This window comes from Syngnathus typhle, linkage group LG5, assembly GCF_033458585.1.
Source record: "Syngnathus typhle isolate RoL2023-S1 ecotype Sweden linkage group LG5, RoL_Styp_1.0, whole genome shotgun sequence".
In the NCBI taxonomy this organism is placed as follows: domain Eukaryota; kingdom Metazoa; phylum Chordata; class Actinopteri; order Syngnathiformes; family Syngnathidae; genus Syngnathus; species Syngnathus typhle.
This window is the reverse complement of record NC_083742.1, coordinates 15,064,727-15,086,931: the sequence shown is the minus strand read 5'-3', so window position 1 is coordinate 15,086,931 and position 22,205 is coordinate 15,064,727. Positions and strand designations below refer to the sequence as shown.

The 22,205-nt window shown below is 42.9% G+C and overlaps 3 protein-coding genes across 4 annotated transcripts; all 3 read left to right on the top strand.

Moving 5' to 3' along the window:
- The first annotated feature begins 455 nt into the window (after nt 1-455).
- Nucleotides 456-10,419, top strand: lifra (LIF receptor subunit alpha a). Of its 2 annotated transcripts, none has more exons than XM_061277587.1 (18): nt 456-615; nt 3,739-3,880; nt 3,987-4,123; nt 4,381-4,534; nt 4,646-4,924; nt 5,087-5,213; nt 5,367-5,503; nt 5,637-5,779; nt 5,892-6,045; nt 6,180-6,244; nt 6,380-6,617; nt 6,691-6,873; nt 6,963-7,055; nt 7,133-7,282; nt 7,401-7,538; nt 7,619-7,712; nt 7,833-7,899; nt 8,012-10,419. In XM_061277587.1, exons 2-18 carry the CDS (start codon nt 3,799-3,801, stop codon nt 8,666-8,668), a joined length of 2,898 nt encoding a protein of 965 aa, XP_061133571.1. In that variant the 5' UTR covers nt 456-615; nt 3,739-3,798; the 3' UTR covers nt 8,669-10,419. The 2 variants fall into 2 exon arrangements, with proteins under 2 accessions (XP_061133571.1, XP_061133572.1); XM_061277588.1 differs by having other exon boundaries at nt 472-633.
- A 732-nt stretch (nt 10,420-11,151) lies between these two features.
- Nucleotides 11,152-18,326, top strand: LOC133154184 (sperm flagellar protein 2-like). The gene is made up of 26 exons (XM_061278683.1): nt 11,152-11,346; nt 11,869-11,971; nt 12,062-12,290; nt 12,389-12,523; nt 12,694-12,834; nt 13,024-13,100; nt 13,469-13,661; nt 13,757-13,945; nt 14,014-14,201; nt 14,475-14,625; nt 14,728-14,944; nt 15,032-15,105; nt 15,182-15,236; nt 15,347-15,378; nt 15,465-15,568; nt 15,650-15,891; nt 16,007-16,085; nt 16,162-16,322; nt 16,424-16,582; nt 16,706-16,833; nt 16,919-17,046; nt 17,116-17,254; nt 17,333-17,470; nt 17,593-17,715; nt 17,948-18,007; nt 18,087-18,326. Exons 1-26 carry the CDS (start codon nt 11,289-11,291, stop codon nt 18,261-18,263), a joined length of 3,480 nt encoding a protein of 1,159 aa, XP_061134667.1. The 5' UTR covers nt 11,152-11,288; the 3' UTR covers nt 18,264-18,326.
- Nucleotides 18,295-22,093, top strand: LOC133154029 (sperm flagellar protein 2-like; the record flags this gene model as incomplete). Its single annotated transcript, XM_061278413.1, has 11 exons — nt 18,295-18,463; nt 18,563-18,701; nt 18,791-18,863; nt 18,984-19,140; nt 19,274-19,368; nt 19,528-19,710; nt 20,275-20,364; nt 20,459-20,629; nt 20,711-20,914; nt 21,064-21,186; nt 21,573-22,093. Coding segments are annotated over 11 exons (1,467 nt in total), but the record flags the coding sequence as incomplete, so codon positions are not given.
- Nucleotides 22,094-22,205: the final 112 nt, after the last annotated feature.

Genomic DNA, 22,205 nt, shown 5'->3' with positions numbered 1-22,205 from the left:
AAAAGGAAATACTATATGGGGAAATGTCGCTTTAGTCCGGGGGTCCAAATTTCTTCTTCCAAGGGCAACATTTAGAGAAATGTAAGTATGTTGTTAGCCAGCCGCCTCGTATCGCACAAAATCAACTACCCTGAAGGGAGCAGCAGCATCCATCTATTCATTTTCTGAACTACTTGTCCCCACGGGGTTACTCGTAATTTACAATTTACAAATGTATTTAATTTACAACGCCCTGGATGATTCCTTAGAATAGGTCGAGGTCCTTAGAATTTTTTCACCACGCCTGGACTCAAAACTTGAGCCTCTGCTGTATCTGGTTAAGACAGTTGTGTCGTTTCCAGGTAATATCTCCCTTTTCCAGTTGTATTAGAACGCACCGCGACAACGCCCTTCTTGCGGTCCAGGTTGTCTTTGTCGAATCCTATTGGTCCGTTTGAGCGCCAATCAAAAACACTTGGTCCCAGTAATCCCAACCCACGCTGTTCCCATCCATTGGGATTGTATACCAGACAGAACGGGCCCACAACTGTAACACATCAGAACCATAGAAATCCCGCGCTACTCGTTGGATTATCCGAGTGACCGCATCAAAAAGGATTTGTCGCCACGTAGAAGGTAATTTTCGTGTGACTGGTGAGCTCAAAACAATCGTTAATCGAAGTATCATTGGATGTACGTGTGTTGATGGCCTGCTGTTTATGTGTGTGTTTTTTCCCAAACATTGTTGGCTTTCCTATACGTGTGTGTTGTTTCTGGACAAGGACAACATTTGAATCGATTTAACAACCTTGATATATTTAGTATTTACAATGTCAACGCAGAAAATTGATGAAACTCAAATGTCATGTCGGACGTCACGACAGACTGACTCTGCTGCTGACCACTGGCTAATGCTAATGCTAACCTTTAAAACGATGCTTTTCTGTCATGTTAAAAAAGTATAAAAATAAATGTTGCTAATTGTCCTATGAACGTTGAAATATGAAAAAAAAGTTTCTGTTTTTAATTAATGATATTAAATTCAATTTTCAATTTTATTCATGTAGCACCAATTTACTATAGAAACTTCCCAGACACTTTTCTCATACAATTCATATATACAGAAACTGATTGTTCCCCTTATGAGCAAGCACTTGGCAGAGGCAAGGTGGTGGTGGTGGTGGTGGTAGGGCAGGCTGAGCAAGTTGGGTTGAGATGGAGTGACTGAGAAAAGGGACAGATAGAGGTGTTGCATGACCATTTGAGGATGGAGGGATAAGAGAACAATGACGTAAAGTATACATCAGCGAACCAGAGCTGAGTTTGCCCCTCAGGTACTATGATGACAACATTCAGGCTTGATTATTATCATTGGGCTTATTTAATGAGAACATCCATTTTTTTTATGTCTGTTTGTTTTTCCACCTGCTGATGTTGAGCAGTTCTGAATCTTTAAATATTAATCACATCAACATACCTTAATGCACCCACCAGCACTTCATGAGATATACATATGTGATGCTAATACGTATGTACGCGCTGTTTGCACCGAATCAGTGAGGTTGTCTTATACTGCGCTGCAGTGTGCTATATTGCAGTAATGGAAACTTGGAGAAGTTAATGACCATTACAGACGGGAGCTCCTGTTACACTGGCTCGTGGTTTTCTTCTCCCCACTCACTTGTCGCTATGTTCATATCAGATGACATGAGAGGTTTATGATGAGGAGAACGCTCGATAAGCCTTCGTAAAGGAACACAGTTTAAAAGCCAATGAACGAAAAACCGTAATTGATCATACATGTTGTAGGGTAAAATGCATAAAGAACTACAGTGAACAGGAAGGAAGGAAGCAAGGAAGGAAGGACTGATTGAGTCTAACAACTTCACACACTGGACTGAATGTCCTTTCGCTAGTGATGTCAGAGCACTGGCATTTTCACACACACACACGCCCACGCATCTGTTCACTTATTTTGTTCCTAAAGCATCCGGTCGTTCTCTAGTCCTAAGGTCACAATCGAAGTTGTGGATCATGTTTCATAGTCGCAACACGTAGCCATACAAAAGATTTTCTTGTCAGGTTTTTTTTGCGCCCATATATTGGAGTTTCATGGATTGTGCTGCACCTCTGAGGTGTGATTTACAAAAACATTGGAACTACTGAAGTAGATCGACCTCTTTTCACCATTCAGCATTTTGCTTACCTATAATGTGTTGCTTGCTTAACTCCGGGTGAACCTTTTCCACACAGGATGCGACTGCAGCGCCAAAAATAGGGCTCGGGAAACTGTTGAAGATGTTTTCTTTTTAAACTTCCGTGCATTTTCATCATAAGCAGTTAGATGGTCAGCTAATGGGATGCAAATGCACCTTCTAGTTTTTAAAAGGCCTTACAGAAGAAGGTACTATTATAACAGTCAACTTTTGAACATTTCCTAATAACCAAATAAATACACATGGCTAAGTGAGTGGAAATTCAGGGACTGGAATGAAAAGGCTGGAAACTCATTGAGGTGGTCACAAGGTTTTACTGTTGTCCAGATTTTCATGGTAAAAGACAGGACAAAAAGGCCTTTAAACCAGTTTGGGTTCTGAGAAATGTCCACAGTCCTCCATTTCACACAGCGTTTCGACATATTTTCCCGTAGCTCTAAATGTCCGTGGACAAAAGACAAAGACCGAGGTGGTGAGATGAGGAAAAAACTCTAGTCTAAAACTAGAACACCACCAGCATACAAATAAAGCTCCCGGCTGGGTTTTTAAGTGCCGGCCACGTTCTTGTTGTTTGCCTCATCTGTGGTCGCGTTCATTGCTGCTTCCCCTCAAAACAAGTATTGATTTGTACGCGGGAGTCTAGCTATCAGTTTCTTGGGTGCATTTCCCGGAATCTGTCCAGCTTCCAATCACTCGACTTTGAGTTCGTAGGATGTGGCGGACGGAGGCTGTAAGGCGGATTCTGCTTTGAGATCTTTTCACGTGTGTGTTGACACTAAGTTCAGACAGCTGCATTGATGTGGAGCTGTGGCTTCGAGTTTTCTCTGAAGGTGCTGCTTGAAGCATTTCAAATGTAATAAATCACAAACTCATTATTTGAAGTCCAAGTGCAGGCATGGATTGTGTTGCAATAATGGATTAAGTAGTACCCGCATGTTGTTTTTATCGTTCTTTGGGTACATGTCCAAGCTTGTCTGATGTGACAGTTGAACGCAACAAATCCGAGAATCGCTTACATAAACACGTAGGTTCGTCAAGTTCAGGTCGTCTTCACGAATGCTTCTTGTCATCCGTAATGCTGACTTGTTTGTACTCCCTTTTTCCAGCAGCTCCGTGTTTATTCCTGTCTGTTTTGGGTGCATTTTTAAGCAACTGGTGACCTTGTTGAGCAACTTGATTTACAGTAATATATTTTTTCTTTGCGTTGCGAGGCAAAAATTGAGTCACAAGTGATTTTTCAGATACGCCACTACTCGAGTGAAGTAAAAAAAAAAAAAAAAAAACACATCTATATGTATACTATACACACACACATAATTTTGGATAGGGAAATTTGTATTTTTGCACTGTGCCTTGGTTGCTACTTGTGCTTCTGAGGTTGAGTGATGGCTCTTCCAGTTAGGACAAGATGGAAAAAAAAAAGTTGACGTGCCGGGAAGAAGGGGCGGTCATTTCTCCAACTTCCAGCTCATTCAAAATAAACTATACAGTGTATATAAATGACTTCACTGGCTCAAACGTCTGTATTTGTTTTCTCCCACAGGGTGCTCTGCCAACAGCATGGTGGTGCCATAGTGGAGCGGACTACAAAGAGTCACCCGCCATGCCTCAGTTACAAACCAGACGGTGGCCTGTCTGGCTCATCTGTTGTCTCCTCTCAGTGGTACACACTCATGCGCAAAATGGTAAAAACCTTCCACATTTCTTTCAACAATCCTATTAAATATCAACTCTGGACACAAAACACACATTGGGCTTTTGTAAAGTGTTTTGCTTTCTGTTTCCCGTCAGACGCAACCGTACCCCAGCAGGTAAAAGTGACGCCCGACATGCGTACGCAGCAAATATCCATTTCCTGGCTGGGAGGTAGCGCCACGTTGTTTGATGTCATGATCCTCAGGACGGAACTCAATGAAACAGTCTTCTATGTGAGGGATCTTCACATTTTTCTTCATTCTTATTTTGAATTAAGTCGCCTGTCTCATTTCTAAAATGGCGTCGAGGTGTTATACAGTGATATCTTGCAAACGTATACGCTCCTTTCCAAAAACTTGTATTTTAGGTTAAATTGACACCTCTGAATTTTGAGTGGGAAGTTGTCTAGAAATGCCCTGCCATCGACGAATGTATTCGTCGTAGGCAGTTTGAGTCAATAATGTTCATGTTAATAATTGTTAATGTTTAGAACCAAGTGCAAGCGACTTTCAACCAAACAACCGGTCGGTACGAGTGGAATTGGACCTCAGCAGAACCTCTGGAATGTACCTCATTGTCTGTCCGAATCCGCTCCCGAAGGGGGGCGGTGACGAGTGAATGGAGCAGCACGCAGATCCTTCAAGGTCAAACCGCTTTGATATCACGCCTCCTCTGTACTGAAACACACCAAATATGTCTCGACATCTCTCCGGCCTCAAATAATCCTCGCCCTCCGATTATTTCTCCGTCTTCAGGCAACGATCTGCCCACCATTGCCAACTATCAGATGTACCCTGAGGAAAGAATTGTGCGTACGGGGGGCAGCACCACGTTCTGCTGCATCGTGGCCGAAGGGGGCGTCTTTGGCTCCGTGCAGTATGGCAAAACGGCCATGAATGCCACACGGTTGAGTCGGCGGAGTTACAGCATCACCGTAACTCACCAGGCTCCATCCAACAGGACGGGGACCAACGTCGTCTGCACGGATGCCCTTGAAAAGACCAAACTGTCAGGAACCGCGGTCTTTGTTGGATGTGAGTTTATCATTAAATTTGGGGTTACGTGATGCAACCTTCACAGCATATGTAGAAACTGAGTTTAGTTTTTGGCCCTTTTAAATCTTATTTAACTTTATGACAAGCTCAGGATTTTGACACATTGTGACAAGACACACTACTTTACGATTATTTCCCCAGATCCTCCACTGCTCAGTGATTTTCATTGCGAGACTCGAGATTTGACATCTGCCGTGTGCCAGTGGAAAGAAGCGCGGGACACCCGACTGTACGGCAAACGGAGAACCGTCTACTCGCTGAACAAGAGGTACTTTGTGCGTACCGTTGCACACGTCAAATTTTAAAGCACCGCTCATCCAGCAAAGAAAGAGGACAGTGGAGTTGACCTCCAGAATAGAACTTATTTTGTCTCAACCAAAGGTCAGTTCACTGTCTAATCTGGTTCATCTTATTTTTGTAGGAAATGTCAGAAGGCCGGCTTGGGAGAAAATCTGATGACTTGTAGTGCGGAGCACTGGGAGGGTAACTGGACGCTGGAAGCTGCGAATGCTCTCGGCCGGGACAGCATCTCGGATTCTGCCGAAATCCGACACAGAGGTGAGTGACTCCGCCCCCGCTGCGTTGCAGATCACATGAATATTTAGAACTGTCAAAATTTCAAAGATAAAATGTCAATGTCTCTTAATTTTTTTTAATTTTTTTTTTTATCACTCCCATTTTTTCATCCCAGTGCGCCCAGTGGCACCTGCGAATCTGAGCGCTGTCGTCTATGCTTGGAATGCCACCTTACGGTGGAACTGGGGCTATGACGCTTATAATTCCCTGCCGCTTGTCTGCCAGGTAGAGCTCAACTTTCACGAGAACAAAACAAAGGTCAGTTTCTTCCCTTTGCTGATGTTACAGTACCATTATGTCTAGTCATAGTTGACGGTTGTTGTTTTTTTCTTTTTTTTTTATGACATTTGTTTAAAATGTGCATGTCCAGCGCACATACACGAGTGTCGGTTTGACAACGCTGCGGCTGTCGGAGCTTTATCCAAATGAAAAGTACAGTGTTAAAGTACGCTGTGGGGCCCAGCAGAATTTCTGGAAGTGGGGAAACTGGAGCCAACCTCTTTCTTTCAAAACCAATATAGATGGTAAGAATACCCATCTTGTTTATAAATAAAGTGAATGGTCATTTGATTGTATTAGCATTTTGCTATTTGATTATACCGCAACAATTTTCATTCTTCAAACTGTGAACTAACCATTATTTCAAATTTCATCACAGTTCCAGATCAGCCTGATGTGTGGATGCATATCAACAATGACAACTCCGGTCAGATCATATGGAAGGTGATTTAATAATTACTTTAACAGCTGTCTATGTACGGGTTAACTAGTCTTGCAGAGGGTTACCTGGTTTGTATACTATAATCATCGGAAATAGAAAAACAAACTTTTCCTCTTGCTCACCCTTGCCTCCTTTAGCCCCTGACGGCCCGAGAAAGCCACGGTCCGATCGCATCTTACGAAGTGACGTTCTGGAGCCCCAAAGAGAACCTGCAGCACACTGAAACGCTTCCCCCGGACACTTTTATGCTGCCAATCAATGTCACCCGAATCACCGCCTTCACCAATGACAACCAAGTCGTGGCAACCGTCACCGCCAAGAACGCTGCTGGCTACTCGCCACCCGCAAGTGTAATCATACCTCTACGTGTCGCAGGTACGTATATCGTAGCTAGTAGGTTACATATATATATCACATAGCCACAATGTTATTTCCTTTTTCTTCCCAGATAAGAGTCATATTGAGTCCAGGGTGGCTTATATGGACGGCGGTTTCCGCCTGGTCTGGCAAGACGACAGCAACTCAAGCTGCGGTTATGTCATCGAGTGGCATGACGCCCTCTGCCAGCAGGACTGCTACCTGGAGTGGGTCAAGCTGGCAATGGGAAGCACTAATGCTTCCATCGAATCAGGTATTTCAAGCGAAATGGTTTGACAAGTTTCATTAAGAAAATCCTTGCTACATTTTGGGATTTGTCCTTGAAACCAATGTCTCTGTCAGCCAACTTCCGGCCAGGTGTGAAGTACAACATCTCCCTGTTTAGCTGCTCTTCGGAGCTGCTTCAGTACTGGCAGGGCTACATGCAGGAACTGGGTAAGTGGGACTGACCTTTGGAATTTTTCTAAATGTCTTTACATTTGTAACAACTGTAATTGTTTCCCCCACCTAAGCTCCATCCAGAAGCGTCCCCCACCTGTCCATCCGTCAGGAGGACTCAAATGTTTTCTTGACGTGGGAAGCCATGCCTGAGGCCCACAGGAGAGGTTACATCTTGGGCTACAATATTTACCTCAACAATGACTCCCAGCTCGTGCTACTCGGTACATATTGGCCTCCTCCGACAGTCTCGCAGTGTGTGTTTGAATGCAGCGACATTACCGCAATGTCTTCTTGTGCTCTTTCTGTCTAACGTGTACCCCACCCCGTCCATCCTTGCAGCCAATCTATCAGGGGAAGAAAGCAGGAAGTACACAGTGAAGGGTCTCTCCAAAGGCACCTATAAATTCACAGTCAAAGCCTTCACTTCAGCAGGCGAGGACACAGGCGCCACCATCTCCATCAGAGTGGATCAGTTGGGTATGTGCATCCTCCAAATGTTGTTACTCCCTGTAAATATTCTTGCACACTAAAATCACCTTTGGTTCTCCTCCTTCAAGATGATTGGCTCATCCTGAATATGCTGATATCGCTGGGAACTCTAGCATTATTATTGTCCATCGCCTCCTTCTTTTGCTATAGGAAACGAAAATGGTGAGTCGGAGCGGTTCCTTTTCTTGCTGAAACACGTTTTGTTTGAGTTCTTTACCTGAATATTGCCATTGAGTTAAAAGTGACGTATTGGCTGTTGCTTATCCGTTTTGTTTTCATCAGGGTAAAGACGGCCTTCTGTCCAGACATACCGCAGCCGAAATTGAACGACGACTGGGGCAGGACACAGGTATGCGTCCTACTTGCTAGCTAGCATAGATAAAATCAATTTGAGTTTGTAAGCTATGTATTTTTTTTTCCCCCCTGTTTTACATTTTTTGATCTTTGACTGAATCCGTTAGGGTCCGCTGGATGTGAGGCCATCTCCCCACAATCTGGTCCATGTTGTAGAAAAGCCCGAATTGGACTCCCTCAAAGGAGTGCTGGTCGTCATTCCCGAAGAGGATGAGGAGGAAGCGGATCGAATCGGAGACGCGTCGGTAGACACAGATGAGCCAGCGTCATTACGCTACTACAACCAAATGATTGACGAGCGCCCTGTAAGGCCACGCTCCCCGGACTCTTCGGACTCTTCGTCGTCTTCGATGGACTCCGGGCAAACGGATGTGACTTACACGGGAATCCAGACTTCAGCCTCATCTCTGGGCTTCCACACGGATCAACGGGATTCCGCCGAGTTTGGAATGGCTGCGAGCGGAGATGGTTACCGCCCTCAGAGGCAACCTGCAAGTCACAACTCGCTCCCGATTCCTCCGCAGTCTTCCCAAGCCGCCTGCTCCGGAGGCTACAAACCCCAAAGCTCTTGGGATTTGAACTCGCCCGGGGAGGCCGAAGAGCAGGAACGTCTGGCGCCCTGCTTGGGCTCGCCCACTTCCGTTGCCTCCACTCAGTTCCTCCTCCCTGACGGCGAGTCAGAGGAGCGCGGCGAAGAGAAACGCCCGCTCTCCGCTTCCGCGGCCGGCTGGTTCACCAACTTGCTGTCATCTGCTAAACCATGATATCCTCTCTTTAGAAGTTGCTCAGCCAATGGGTTAGCCTCCCCCCCCCCCCCCTTTTTACATTCACAAGTATTATCGGTGACATTGTGTGCAAACTGCAAAAAGCTTCAACCATCAGGCTAAACAAAATATCTTCATTTGATGTAGCAGTTTGACAGCAGGTCGATAATACGGGACTGAACTCAAGTGGGAGCCACTATTTCCTCATTCGAGTGGGCGGGGCATCGATGCAACGCTTATTGTCTAGCTAACATGACGCATAATTGTATCTGTCATTGTGAAGGTGGGAAAAAAAAAAGTTGGAGTAGGCTTGAAGCCGCTATTTGAGGAAATGTGGTTCATCTCTTGGCTCTGTTCATGACTGTGGGCATTAGGCACTGTTTCAGTGTAGCAGCTTTTGAATTTTTGTTTCACTTCTTTTGTTTTACGCATTGTGATGTGAGTTTCAAATCACTAGAGTTTGAAAGTACTAATTATCAAACCAAACATTTCCATAAGTGTTTGTTGAAACACTGCAAAAGGAGTTGTCTTTTGAGTTCTTTCATGAGATGATGTCCTATGCACTTTTAATGAGTCGTTATTTTTCACACAATCAGAAAGTTTTTTTTTACGCTCTGGAATTGTCTGGATGGTGACACTGATGATATAAGCTAGAACGTTTTCAATGCCATGTACTGAACAAATGCTTTGATTTTTTTTGGGGGTGTGTTCCTAATTGTTTACATTTGTCTTTTTGTTTCATCTAGTTTGTATGTCAATATTTTACTGGCCAGTTTATTTTTTATTACATGTAGTACAGTATATTACCTGCTAGTCATCAAATTTCCACGAAAATATTGAGAATGAACTTTGGAAGTCAATCATAGTGTTCGAGTTGAATGCATCGTAATGCTTCCGGTCATTTGCACCATGTCACCTTTCACAGACTGCCTTGCAAGCTACTCAATCAAATTATGCATTATTAGAAATGACAACAGATGGACAATGTTTGAGACGGATGATGCTGGCAATTGCATATTGTTTGACTTCACTTTGGAGATTTTAGTCTTCTCCATATTTCTCATGATAGGAATACCGTTCCACAATTTGTGTCATGCTCCAATTATCCGCTGATATTCATTTGCATAAATATATACTAGAGAAATTATGTTAATTTCCAAGTCAACCTTCTCAGTGCCTACAGTCGACAAGCTTTAAGTAAAACTACTGTGACAGGAACGGTAGCAAAAATACACTAACGTGGGTGGAACTGGAAGACTGTGTTGGTCTACTTCACAGGCGGTCCTTTCTTGACTACTGAGGAAAATGTCTTCATTTAGCAATGCTGATCTTGTTTTTCAAGAAATACTGATTGACTGGATTCAATCCAAAAGCTACAGCGGATGGTCAAATGACTGTCCGAGCCGGTATGAGATCATATGGAACAGAGCGTATAGTTTTGAGGATCTAGACATAGCTGCACATTGTTTTCCTCTTTGAAAGCTAACGTTTCTAACGAGGTAACGTATGTCACGTGATTTTTGTTTATTTGTGTCCACAGATAAGGTTTTATACGCAACAATATGTGGGTGTACATGTACATTTTGGCTCTGTTAGATAGGAAATAGAACAGACTTAACCAACAGATGCTTGTCATTAATAGTTCAATATATTGTGATAGTCTTCCAATGATAGCTTAGTCTGCTTTCACAGTATTGTCACATGTTTACACGCTGATGTGATCCAGAGTAAAGCAAAAAAAAAAAAAAAAACGCGCTTGTGTAGATGATATCAAGGTTGCTGCAGCTCCTTCTGAATTCCGAATGCATGCTGTGTGAGCAAACACTTTAAAATCACGATACCTTACACGGTTTAAGCTCCTGTGGCTTGAAAAACTAACATTGACTAATACTGTGCATGACTTTATGACTAAATGTGCTATCTATAAATGCTTTAAATTTGATGATCTTTCAGAGAGTATTCTTGTGTTTGTAATTCCTGAAGATGATTAGGAGGAAGAGTCAGGTGGATAGAATATGAAAATGTAGAACCCCCCCACACACAAAATACTAAATGTTAACACCAAGCTGTACTGTTACTCATGTAAAATCAATTAAAATGATAATGATATTTTTCTGGCTACATGTCTGTTATTCCCTCGTGCTTATTGAAATTTGTTTGGAAGAAAACTAGAGTAGATGGCTTCAAAAACTGCGCCCCTTCCCATGAGAGCCTTCATCTGCACGCTCAAATCTGTTGTCGCGTATCCATGGAAACAAATGCTGGAATTTGTGTTTTTATCTATTCAAAGGCTTTTAAAATTTCTTTTGCATGCAAGTTGTGTTTGAACTAGATTTTACATTCGAAGATGTAGTTAATCGAGCGCTGCACGACGTGATGGATTTGACAAAAAGGTGACCGACTGGAAGTACACTTTGCTAGTTACCATGACAACACCACTCCGGTGCGTCTGTTTACGTGCCGTCTACCGACACCCGATGACGTAAATGTCCTGACCAAAGATTGTCCAGTTTCATCGGTGGTTAGAGTTCCAAACGACGCCCTGTAGGACGTTAGAAAAGGTAGTGGTAGGAAACCTACCTTGTTAAATTAAAGAGAGGCAAATGTTCTCAAGAAAAATATGTCAGACATATTGTGCAAATGGCTCAACGAGGACCTTCGACTGTCAAAGGTTATCGGTATGTATGACTGAAATGTATTGACAGTTACCTAATGCTAACTCATTTATGCTAATAGTGACTGTTGGTTATTGAGTGTTGAACCAAAATGATACATCCTGACTGTTGAAGGATTATTCAATTAATGAATTCATTCAGTAACTTGGGGCACCTTGGCCACTAGAGGGCCCCCCAAAAGGTTTGAGTGAGTTCATTTATTTATGTATTTATTAATTATTCAGTTTTTGAGTTGCGCTCCTTGTATAAAGTGTTCCATGATATTCCTTTTTTTTAAATGTACCTGTATTCTGATAAGTGTTTTATTGACTTCATCTCAATTTATAAATCCATAAATAGTTCACACATTCCAAATTCACTGTACGAGGTAGTATTATTTTGGTATAATGAATGTGTATCTGTTGTATCAGATTTGAAAACAGTAATTTATCGATAATTGTGCTGTGTTTTTGAGTTTTGCGTTTGACTCGTGTCACACTTTCAAATTTTGACTGTGTGAATGTTTAAACATGTTCATCCTTTCAGAACGAAATAACTTCGCCAAAGAGTTCTCCAATGGTTACCTCATTGGAGAAGTTTTACAGAAATATCAAATCATTAATGATGTCAGCATCTTTATGAAAAAAGAGTAAGTCTATTAGTTTCTCTTCCTTTTACAACAAATCCTTGCTTTTGTTTGAATTCATCTTAGTTTTAATCTGAAAAAATATGCCCACAGCACTTCCACATCCAAAATGAACAATTTTACACGCCTCGAGCCAACCCTCCAGCGACTGGGCATCTCTTTTGACCAGGCCGCGGCCCAAGGACTGATGAAGGAGAAGCCTGGTGCTGCCACGCATCTTCTTTATCAACTCTACGTCTCACTAGAAAAGCAGAAAATGAGGAAATTCGAAATCATGCAACCTGATGCCCTGCATAAAATGGGTCTCCAAAAATACTCCGATGTAAGTGTGATGTGGTTCATTCGTATGGCATGCTGTTAAATGGAAACCTCTACCAAGTGTCTTCATGCATTTATTTCATGTAACATCCTGTGGTGAAGAAAAATGATGGGGAGTTGAAGTTACAGAAAATCAATCAAGACTTCGAGAAGAGACAACCTCACTTCGACAAGTTAGCCCAGAAGAAGAGTCAACTCAAAGATCAGGATGAGAAAAGAGGCACAAACATGAAGAAGGTGCTCATCATCATTTCCCAGTGTCCTTTATCGGCACGCATATCAACTTTAACCCAGTACAGGGGGAAAAAAAGCACCTCTCCCACCCACACTTCACCGCTTTATTGGCTTTACAATCAAATCATAAAAATCTCATATGACACACAGATATGATTCTGTATGTTTTGCAGTTTTCTCGTCCAAAATACAGTGATGTCGTGTCAAGCCAAAATCAGTCCGCTGATGCACAGGTTCCAAAACCGCCTCCCTACTCTTCACTGGTCAACATGAGGCGGCAGAAACATCAGCAGCGCAAAGATCAGCAAGCAGAGGTCACACTTACACGCAAGCCAGCTTGAGCCTTGATGTCAATCTGACTTGAACCTTAACCCTGCGAAATCTCGAGATGACTCGGTATCCTGCTCAGTCCTAAAAATACTAACTTGCCCAGCTCAAAGTCACAAGTCTGTGAATGATATAAAAAAAGAATCGCTTGTGTCTCTATATTTTTGTCCAAGTAGATAGTCAAGGCCGAAATTGCAGAGTTTGAGATAAACAGAAAGAAGCTGACCACCTCAGGCTTGACTTCTGCATCTGGGTGAGAGAAACATGTTTAGTTTGTTGTCAGGTTTATTCTTCTACTTCCAGACTGTAAATTATTCTTGTATAGTAACAAAAATGCTTCTTTGTTTAATGTGGTGTGTAAAGAGAACAAGTTGTATGTGAATAATTGATTCTCCCCCTAGAAATGTTTAAAAGTGCCTATAATAAAAGTTTAAACAACAAATCTAAATATTATTCATAGAAACATAATCTATTATCCCCCAAATTGTTTAAAAATTAGACAAAGATAAAATGAGATTTAAAAGTAAATGAATAGATGAATAAATAAATATGGTATTGTTGGCTGTTTTTATTTATTGATTTATTATTTATTATTTTTTTTAATTTCTTTGCTTTCACTAGTGGTCTAGATGGTCCACTCGGAGGTAGGACTCAAGGCAGTGCCGGAGAAAATGAACTGACGCTCCAGTCCAGCAGCACATATATTCAGGAGATCCGCCAGAGGTTGCAGGAGAATGTTGCTGCTTCTGAGCAGAGAGAAAAGAGACGAATCAGATGTCTGGTCGAGCAGCTCAAAGCCCATTTGGCTCAAGAGGTGGGTCACAACAGACTGAATCATTTCTCATCTGTCAATTCGGGTTGGCTTTAAAGCCAGCACACTTAATGACAATGTGGCCTTCCCCCGTGTAGGAAAGATGGCGAGAAGAGCAACTGATAAGATGTCTGACAGGCCAGACTCAGCAAGAGAAGCGCTTAGCCGTGCAGCTACTCCAAATGCGCAAGCAGAAGGATGCCTTCCGGCAGAACCGCCTGCTGATAGAACAGCAGTTCCAGCAACAGCGAGAGAAGGAATTCCGAGAAGCTCTCGAAAGGGAAGCGGTGAGCGTCGACAGGATGAACACTTGTCGTAGCTGTCAATTTGGATTCATGGTATCTTTGGGATTCAGGCTTTGACCCGTCAAGCTCAGCTGGACCGTGCAGAAGAGATCCAACAGGAGCTAGAATTCTGTAAGAAGATGGCCGCCGAGTTTGCTCGCAACAGGTCCATGAAGCATTTTGAGAACTGCAAGGAGATTTTGGAGCAAATTATAGACTTGGCCACCAAAGTTGGAGAATATCGCCTGCTCACCGCAAAGTGAGTCAAATGTTCAAATGTGGCCCAGGCTTTAATAATCGTCGCAATGTTAATAACTTTATGTAGCACTGCTCAAGATTACATTTAGCATCAAAATAATAAAGGAATCTAAATGTGTCAATCACAAGCTTACCGCATGTCCTCTTTTTGGGCTTTCAGCAGATTGCTAGCATGACACTTGTAATTGTATTCCGCACAAAACAACACTCTCGTGTGTTTTGCGTCTATATTTTTGGATTGTGTTCGAGTTCAGTCTGTGTGTGTCTTTTGCAGTTTGATTCCAGCAAAGCTGATGCGTGAATGGAAAGAATTGCTGTTAAACGGTCTCCCTCTTTACGAGCAGCAGCAGCGGCCCACATCGCCCGACCCTGTAGAGCTCCAGAAACAGGAGCTACTCAACAGTCAGGATTACGAGGAGTATGTTGTGAGTCATTTAGAATAAAAACTCATGTTTTTGCTCCCACGAGTTGAGCACCTTAGTAGTTGTTGTTGTTTTTTTTCCCCGACTTGATTTACTGTGTGTCAGAACATGGTTGGAGAATGGGCGTGGACAGAGGAGGCCGGCGAGGCCAGCTCACCAGTTGTGCCGAGTCTCAACACGATTCTCAGACATATCTTCTTGAAAATGAGGAGCTTGATCCCGTTAACGAGCCCGTCAGCAATTACTGGCTACAAGCTCAAGGCGTGTGTGCTGGGCAAGTTCTGCTCTGGCAAAACCACCTGTCTGAAGAGCATTGCTCAAGGTACATAACGTCACTTAATCAAACTGTGCTTATGACATGTTTTTTTTTTTGTTTTTTTTTAATAACCCTGTTGTCTTCTCCATATAGATCTCAAAATATGTGTCCTATCAGTGGACAGTCTAGTACAGGAGGCACTGAATGCTCACCAAAGTAGAGAGAGGGTGAGTCAACCATCACCTCTCACAGCATACTGGAAACTAGGAGCTCACCAGTAACCATTTTAAAACACATGTACAGGGCAGAGAAGATAATGAAGAAAAGGAGAACGAACTAGTTGCAATTCTGAATACCGGTGGGTTACTTGTTCATACATTTATACCCCCATTATACCCATATTCTGTAAAATACAACAGCGAAAATGTCATCGTTATTGGCGTCTTTCATTTTATTTATTTTTTTTAGATCTACAAAAAGAGGAAATCTCACGCTTAAATGTAAGAGAAGCGACTGATGAAAACGCTAACAAGATGCAAGTGTGTCTATAGATAGCCATCCCAAGCGCTCTCTTGCTTTATCCCAGTTGTCAATCCGAGCATTACTGGGAAGAGCTGCCGCAGAGAAGCTGAGCAAAGGCAACGTCATTCCTGATGAGCTCTTGGTGGACATTGTAGTGGAAGCTGTCAGGTATTACCGCATTGTACTCGGCGAGAGAATATTCTCGTAAAGAATGAGTATACACACGAATATTTGCCATCGTGTGAGCAGCCAGGTTCCGTTTGAGTCGGGCTGGATCTTGGATGGCTTTCCAGTCAACGTAGATCAGGCCCATCTACTCGAGACGGCCATCGGCTCTCTCGACAAGGGCTACGAAATAATGGAACGAAAGATAGACCTCGCCATCGATCCGAATCCTTCGCTGCCCCTGCCCCTGCCGCCTGCGCTGGACTTGGCTGTACTGCTGGACATTCCTGATCAGTGTGTCGCCAAGCGCGCAGTCAGTTACACCGGTACGTTTGGAATTATCATTCAAGTGAAGGCTTGTTATTATTTTCGACTTGTCATGCAGCAGTTTTTGTGCGCTTTATTTAACCTTAAATGATGTGCACTCTCTTATATGTAAAGATGGAGGCAAACATACTCCGGGTGCAAAAGGCTCGCCACAGGTTAACAACCGATTGTTTATTGCACAGATTCCACATAGGTAATATGATTGGATGAGCTGCCATGATTGGCTGTCTCCTTGCAACTCCTGTCTAACATCCATTCTCCCTTTTTAGGATCACGTCCTTTCAGGATAACTGGATCAAACTTGAGAAATGGTTTGCGAACGCTGGGAGGAAAAGTATTTTGATGCGTGTGAATGCAGATGTACCAAAGGAGGAGCTTTGCACGATCATGAGTAGTATCCTACAGAAGGCTATATTGCAAAGACAGCAAGGTAACATCAAGCGAATGCACGGGTAATAATCATTTTGTTTGAACAGGAACGTATCTTCCTCATGTTGACTTTGATTATATTTTTGGAATCTGCTGCTCCAGATCCTTGGCAATATTTTCAGGAGGTTGAGTTAGAGACCCCGGTACCTGCACTGTCTCCCCCTTCTGCTGCGAGTTCCGTCCAAACGACAGCCGTCACAAAGGAAGACGAATCCCAATTGAGCCTTACCGAGGACCGATCCAATTCAGCCCCCCCAGCAGGTACAATCGTCATCTTTGTAATGCCGGAAAACAAGCTTGAAAGGAGTTAAATTTGAGCGGAGTTGAGTGGCAACTTTCGTAGAAGTCATCAAAGTTGAATGGAGCTTTCTGCCCAATCTGCAGATCAAGCCAACAGGACATCCACCGACTCTACGGCCGACGAGGACTTGCGAGAAGAACCCTCTCCCACTCCTGCCTCACCCTGCCCGGGTTCTTCCGGCTGGGTCTACGTAGATGAGCCACTCTCCTCAGTAGGAAACATATCAGAAGACCTTAGCATAGAATTGCCTTTCTTCCACGTAAACTTGTCCTTGTCTTCTCTACATGTCTCTGTAGAGCAAAGCCGAGTTTCTGTGCCAACAGTGGGAAGCAGTTTGTGATTCTTATGTGAGCAGTGTCAAGGCCGTGATGCAAGAGCTCCGCTTCGAGCGCACTGCTATTGACCAACGCTTGTATGACATCAGGTAAATTACATTTGAAGTGTTTTGGCCCATTGAATTCCATTCGTTCCGAACCATGCGGCACATCTCCAGAGAGGAGTTCAAGCAATTCCTGGAGCGACCTGACCTGAAGCAGGAATTAGTATCTCAGTGGCAGAAAGTTTACAACAGCATACCTGACGACCTGAGGAAAAACGAGGAGACCAAAGCAGAATTAATTCACCGTCTGGAAGTAAGTAAAAAAAAAAAAAAAATGACAGCATGGGAGTGGCTTCAGGGTGTAAATTGTGGTGTCGCTATCGGTGGGTAGAACCTGTGCGAGCATTTGTGGGACATTATCGACACGCACAAGGAGGACGATGAGACACAACGGGCTGTGCTCATTTGCGAGAAATGGTTGGAGGAACACACCATGATCCTGGTCAACCATCATTTAAGACTCATACAGGTAACACAACTAATGACTACAGATTTGGAAGGATTGCTAAATTCTTATCAATTCCCGTCGCGAGTAATGAACTCATCACCTGTCATTGTGTTTTTCAAAATGCTCAAACACATTTTACAAAGGTGGAAATGAGCCGTTTTCAGAGCACACACAATATTTTGCGGGACTACTATCTGAGTGCGGGTCAACAGGAACACCTGGACTCCATCCCCCTCCTTGACATCGAAGATGTAGGACCTGCAACGGTATTGCCCTATAATGCCAATCTCCCGTCCATTTTTTTTTTTTAACTAAACCCCCTCCCTTAAGAGTTTAGTAGATTACTGAAACAATATGCACAGTCTTGATAAAATAAAACATTGTTTTTATTTTTAAAATGTTATACAATGTAATCCAAAACATAGAAATAAATATTTGTGATGATTATGCGCATTTTTTTCTTTTAATTAAGGTCATAGTTGTCTTGTTTGCGTCCAGGTACTTCGTGAGATCTTGATCGCCAAACATGACGATGCCCTCACAGTTTTAAGTAAACTGGTAATGCCGCTTGACATAACACTGACAAAAGTTATATATGTGGAAGGCATGTTTTAAACGGACATGTGTTCATGTGAAGGTGGCAACAGAACCTCAGCTGGTGGATCTGAAAGCACAAGACATTGAGAAAATCCAAGAGAAGGAAAGATCCCAGGAGAAGGAAAAGGAAAAAGAGAAGGAAAAGGAGAAAGAGAAGGAGAATGCGACCAAAAAGAAAGACAAAGATAAAAAACAGAAAGGCAGTGAATTTGATTAGCATGATGGCTCAAAACAGGTTTTCTAAATGATTTGATAACGCATATTGTGCATACATTTTGTATTTAGGTTCTACATCTCCTCCCCCTCCTGCTCCCAGTCCACCACCAGCTGTGGAAACTGTGGAGAAGAGCCCTGGAGGCGTTAAAAATGGCAAACAGAAGATAATCCAAGAATACGCGGCTGCTTTGAACCATGAAGGTACTGCATGGTCACATCCAATTGAGCACACGTTAAAGTACCATTCTGCAAACATGTTGTGGGTGTGTTTGTGCATGCGTGTGTGTGTGTGGTTCCCAGAGAATGCATCAAATGTTCGGATTAATCTGGTGAAAGGCCACGGGCTGGTACTGCTGAACTCTCTGCAAAGCACAGCAGAACAGATCTTTAGCGACATGCGAGACAGCTTGGAAGCACATTACGTTGCCCAAATGAAGAGGTCGGTGTCTCTTCTTTCTATGCTGCTGCCTGCACAGTTTATGTTCCTTGTGATTTCTGGGATGATCAATGAAGGGGTTTTTTTTGTAGTATTGACCAACTTGCGGAGGTGGTGCGCCACTTCATAGAGACTGGTGCTAAGCTTCAGAATGAGTTGGTGCTGGTAAGTACCACCTTTTCTTTCCGGAGGGGAGGGGGTGCATCTTTACATAAAATGTATATATAAAATTACTTTTTGGGAATTAATGGCTTTTTAATACGTTTCATATTTTCATGCTTTTAGGAAAGTATTGATTTCTATTTGAATGGAGACTCCCGATTGATTTCAAGTCCCCTTTTCCAACTGAGTCCCCCTGCCTCGGAGATTGCAACATCTTCAACGCTGACCGTTCTTCAACTGGAATCATTGTACCACTGTCTTTGCAACGAAGCTCCAACAGGTCACCTATAAGAACCCCTGTCTGAGAAAAAAGAGTTAAACAGATAAGACAATCGAGCATTGTTGGTGTCTGTCCAGCTCTCCATCTTTCTCCTAATATTCCTTTTTTTAATCATTGCTCTCTCCATTTTCAGGTGTCATGTCCAGTTCTGAGTTCTTCCATCTGATCAAGGACATCCTCCCTTATAACTCTCTGCCCGAACCTTGGGAGAACATCAGTGAAACACAGGTATGCTCAAATCTTCAACAGCATTAGCTTCAGATGATCTTAAATTGGTAAACAAAATATGTCATGTCCAGTCAGTTCATATCAATTGATGAGTGGACTCTGATTGCGTGAAACACGGTCATGTGTGTCATCACATCACTCGTTCGCTCTTGTGCGCAGTTGAAGGAGATTATTTCTCTGCTCTCCGATGGATACAAACACATAGACTGGCGGCGATTCCTTGTCAGTGCCGCCATCCCTTGGCCTTTTCCCTCTTTAACACAACTGCTGCTTGTGCGCAAGCAGTTCAAGGCAGCAGACACCGGTGACACGGGCTACATAAGTGAGGAGCAATATAATCAGGTTAGTCTCTTCAACAACATTGAAGACCCTTAATTTCTCTTCCGTGACCTTGTCAAATCTGCCCGAGTCGACTTTCTGTCTGTTCCACTTATTTTGCCAAAGCACCTTTTTAAACAAGGAGTAGTTTGGTAGATGGTAAACAATTTTTCAAGATGTTTATTGTCACTCCTCCTGATCATTTTGTCTCAAAGTCCCCTAGCGTAATGCTAACATCTGCAAGGTGGCGTTTAACATTTTTAGCAAGCGGATGTTTGAACCCAAATAGTGCAGCCACATATTGCATTAAACTCGCATCCCAAGGCACTAGTAAATATTCAAATAATGACTCACAAATGTGAGATCTTGGCCCGTTCTTTGAGCATAATGCTAGCAATGAGTTAGGTAGACCTTCTGCCATCTACTGGGAGAGTATTTAATTATTCTGCCTGTCACTCCACTGATGAACAAAAATGTGTAATAAAAATACGAATTATTTTTGGGCTGAAAATGAAGTGAATTAAAATGAATTTCAAATCATTTCTTTTGGCGCACCAAGTTATTGATCTATTTCTTTCCTAACACAAGACGAAGTTGTGGTTTTCCAGTGAGAGTGAGCAGTCGGTCCCCGAGGACTCCTTTCAGCCTCTAAATAAACGTCAAGCCCACCTACGCAAGGTAAAATGCTCGAAACGGTGCAATGTCTGACAACGATGACTATTATTATTATAACAATCCTTTTCAAAATGATGTCCACATTTTCCCTTCATAGCTTTTTTTCCAGCTGTTTTCCGATCACTCTACCACGCCGCCTCAACTGGACTACATGACCATGCTGCTGTGCTTCGCCTCCGATCACGATCCCAGGCAGGGCTTCATCAAAGCGTTGAGCGTAATGACGGGACATCATCTCCACTACCCCACCTCGAGCGCTTTTGACACAGTGAGTTCATTGGTGTGCAGGGAAAAAGCGGCGCATCGTGGAGGCCTCTGATTTACTAACGCACACTTGTCACGTACGCAGACTGATTCAAACTTATGGGAGAGCACAGTTTCCTCCTGCTCACAGCCAGAAGAAAACCCCAAGGAGGAAGAGGAGTGTGCAGCAAGTATGAGCCAGACGGTGTCCATCCCAGCTCTCCTTTCTGTCGTGGGGCCCGAAGTAGGAAAGATGAAAGGTGGCATTAACCCTGCTTCAGGTTGCTTGAGCCAGGAGGAGAATGTTGAGGTATGATGAGACCCGTCTGCCCAATATTGCAGAAGTTCAAAGTATAACCAAGCGCTGTTTTATACGGAAGAGTTAGATTGAAATAAGTGACATGGTCCCTTTAGTTATGTAACATTTAATCAAACTAACAGAACTTTGCTACCATGTAGCATCTGATGCAGATGTTCGTAGAGCTGGGCTACTCTCCAGAAGATGCCATTCCCTTCTCGGTCCTCTTCGAGCATCCGTCCTTTCGTAATCTGATAGAGGTCACTAATCACCACCTCTTTGTCGTAAGTCAAGACGCATGTCTTCTTTTTATTTGTCTGATACTTTCCTTTGCCACACTTGCAAACACCCGTTCTGTTTTTGGGAGTTGTCCATTTTTTTGTCACACACGTTTAATATTTTGACACAATTATTGAGGAAATTTCACTCTTAACACATATTAGAGCACAGGACAATTTTATAAAATAATCTGGCTTCTGCAACTCAGAGCAATTGAAGACCACAGTGGGTGTTCAAGACTTTGTTCGTCACATTTGTTAACTTTTTTTTTTTTTTACATTTAACGAGGCACGAACCTTTCAGATGGACTCTGATCCAAATAAAACATTGCTATTATGAATTTCAACTCTTATATTACATTTTCTCAAGCGTTTTCTTTGTTCTCTTTCAGAACATTCATAACGTGCTGCAGGCCCCTCAGCCACAAGGAGAGGCTCAACAGTCTCCTAATTGATGATGACACCTAAAACATCTACTTTCGGTCTTCTATGTCATGATAAATTACTCGGAAGGAATAAATAGATGTAAAAAAAAACTATTCGTGACTTTAGTGTTAAATGAATTGAACATCCTATAGTTTCAACGCATAGACCTGAAGGAAGTGACAAGGCAGGCTGACTGAAAACATCAGCCATGATGGCCCTGACCTCTCTGACTCGGCATTCTTTTTCCTGAAACACTCCAGCAGTTTTTCTGATTCACTTGTTTTTCTAATGACCTCTCTGACACAGAGGAGCATCGGTTTGCGTCCACAATGAGTGCATTGTCCAGGATAACCTACATGTCAGGCCTCACTTGCCAGCAGCGACCTTCCCGAGCACCCGCAAGCCTTTTGTAGCTCATTTAGTCGGGATGCGCTGTCCTACCTACTGCTGCGCCCCTTCCAATCAATCCCGTAATCAGCAAAACAAACAATTCATTAATGCAGTGTTTTAAAGCTAATATTACCGCACAAATGACATTTTGACAAAAAAAGGAATAGAAGGGCAGGCGAAGTTTGTTAATACGTAACAAAAATTTCGTT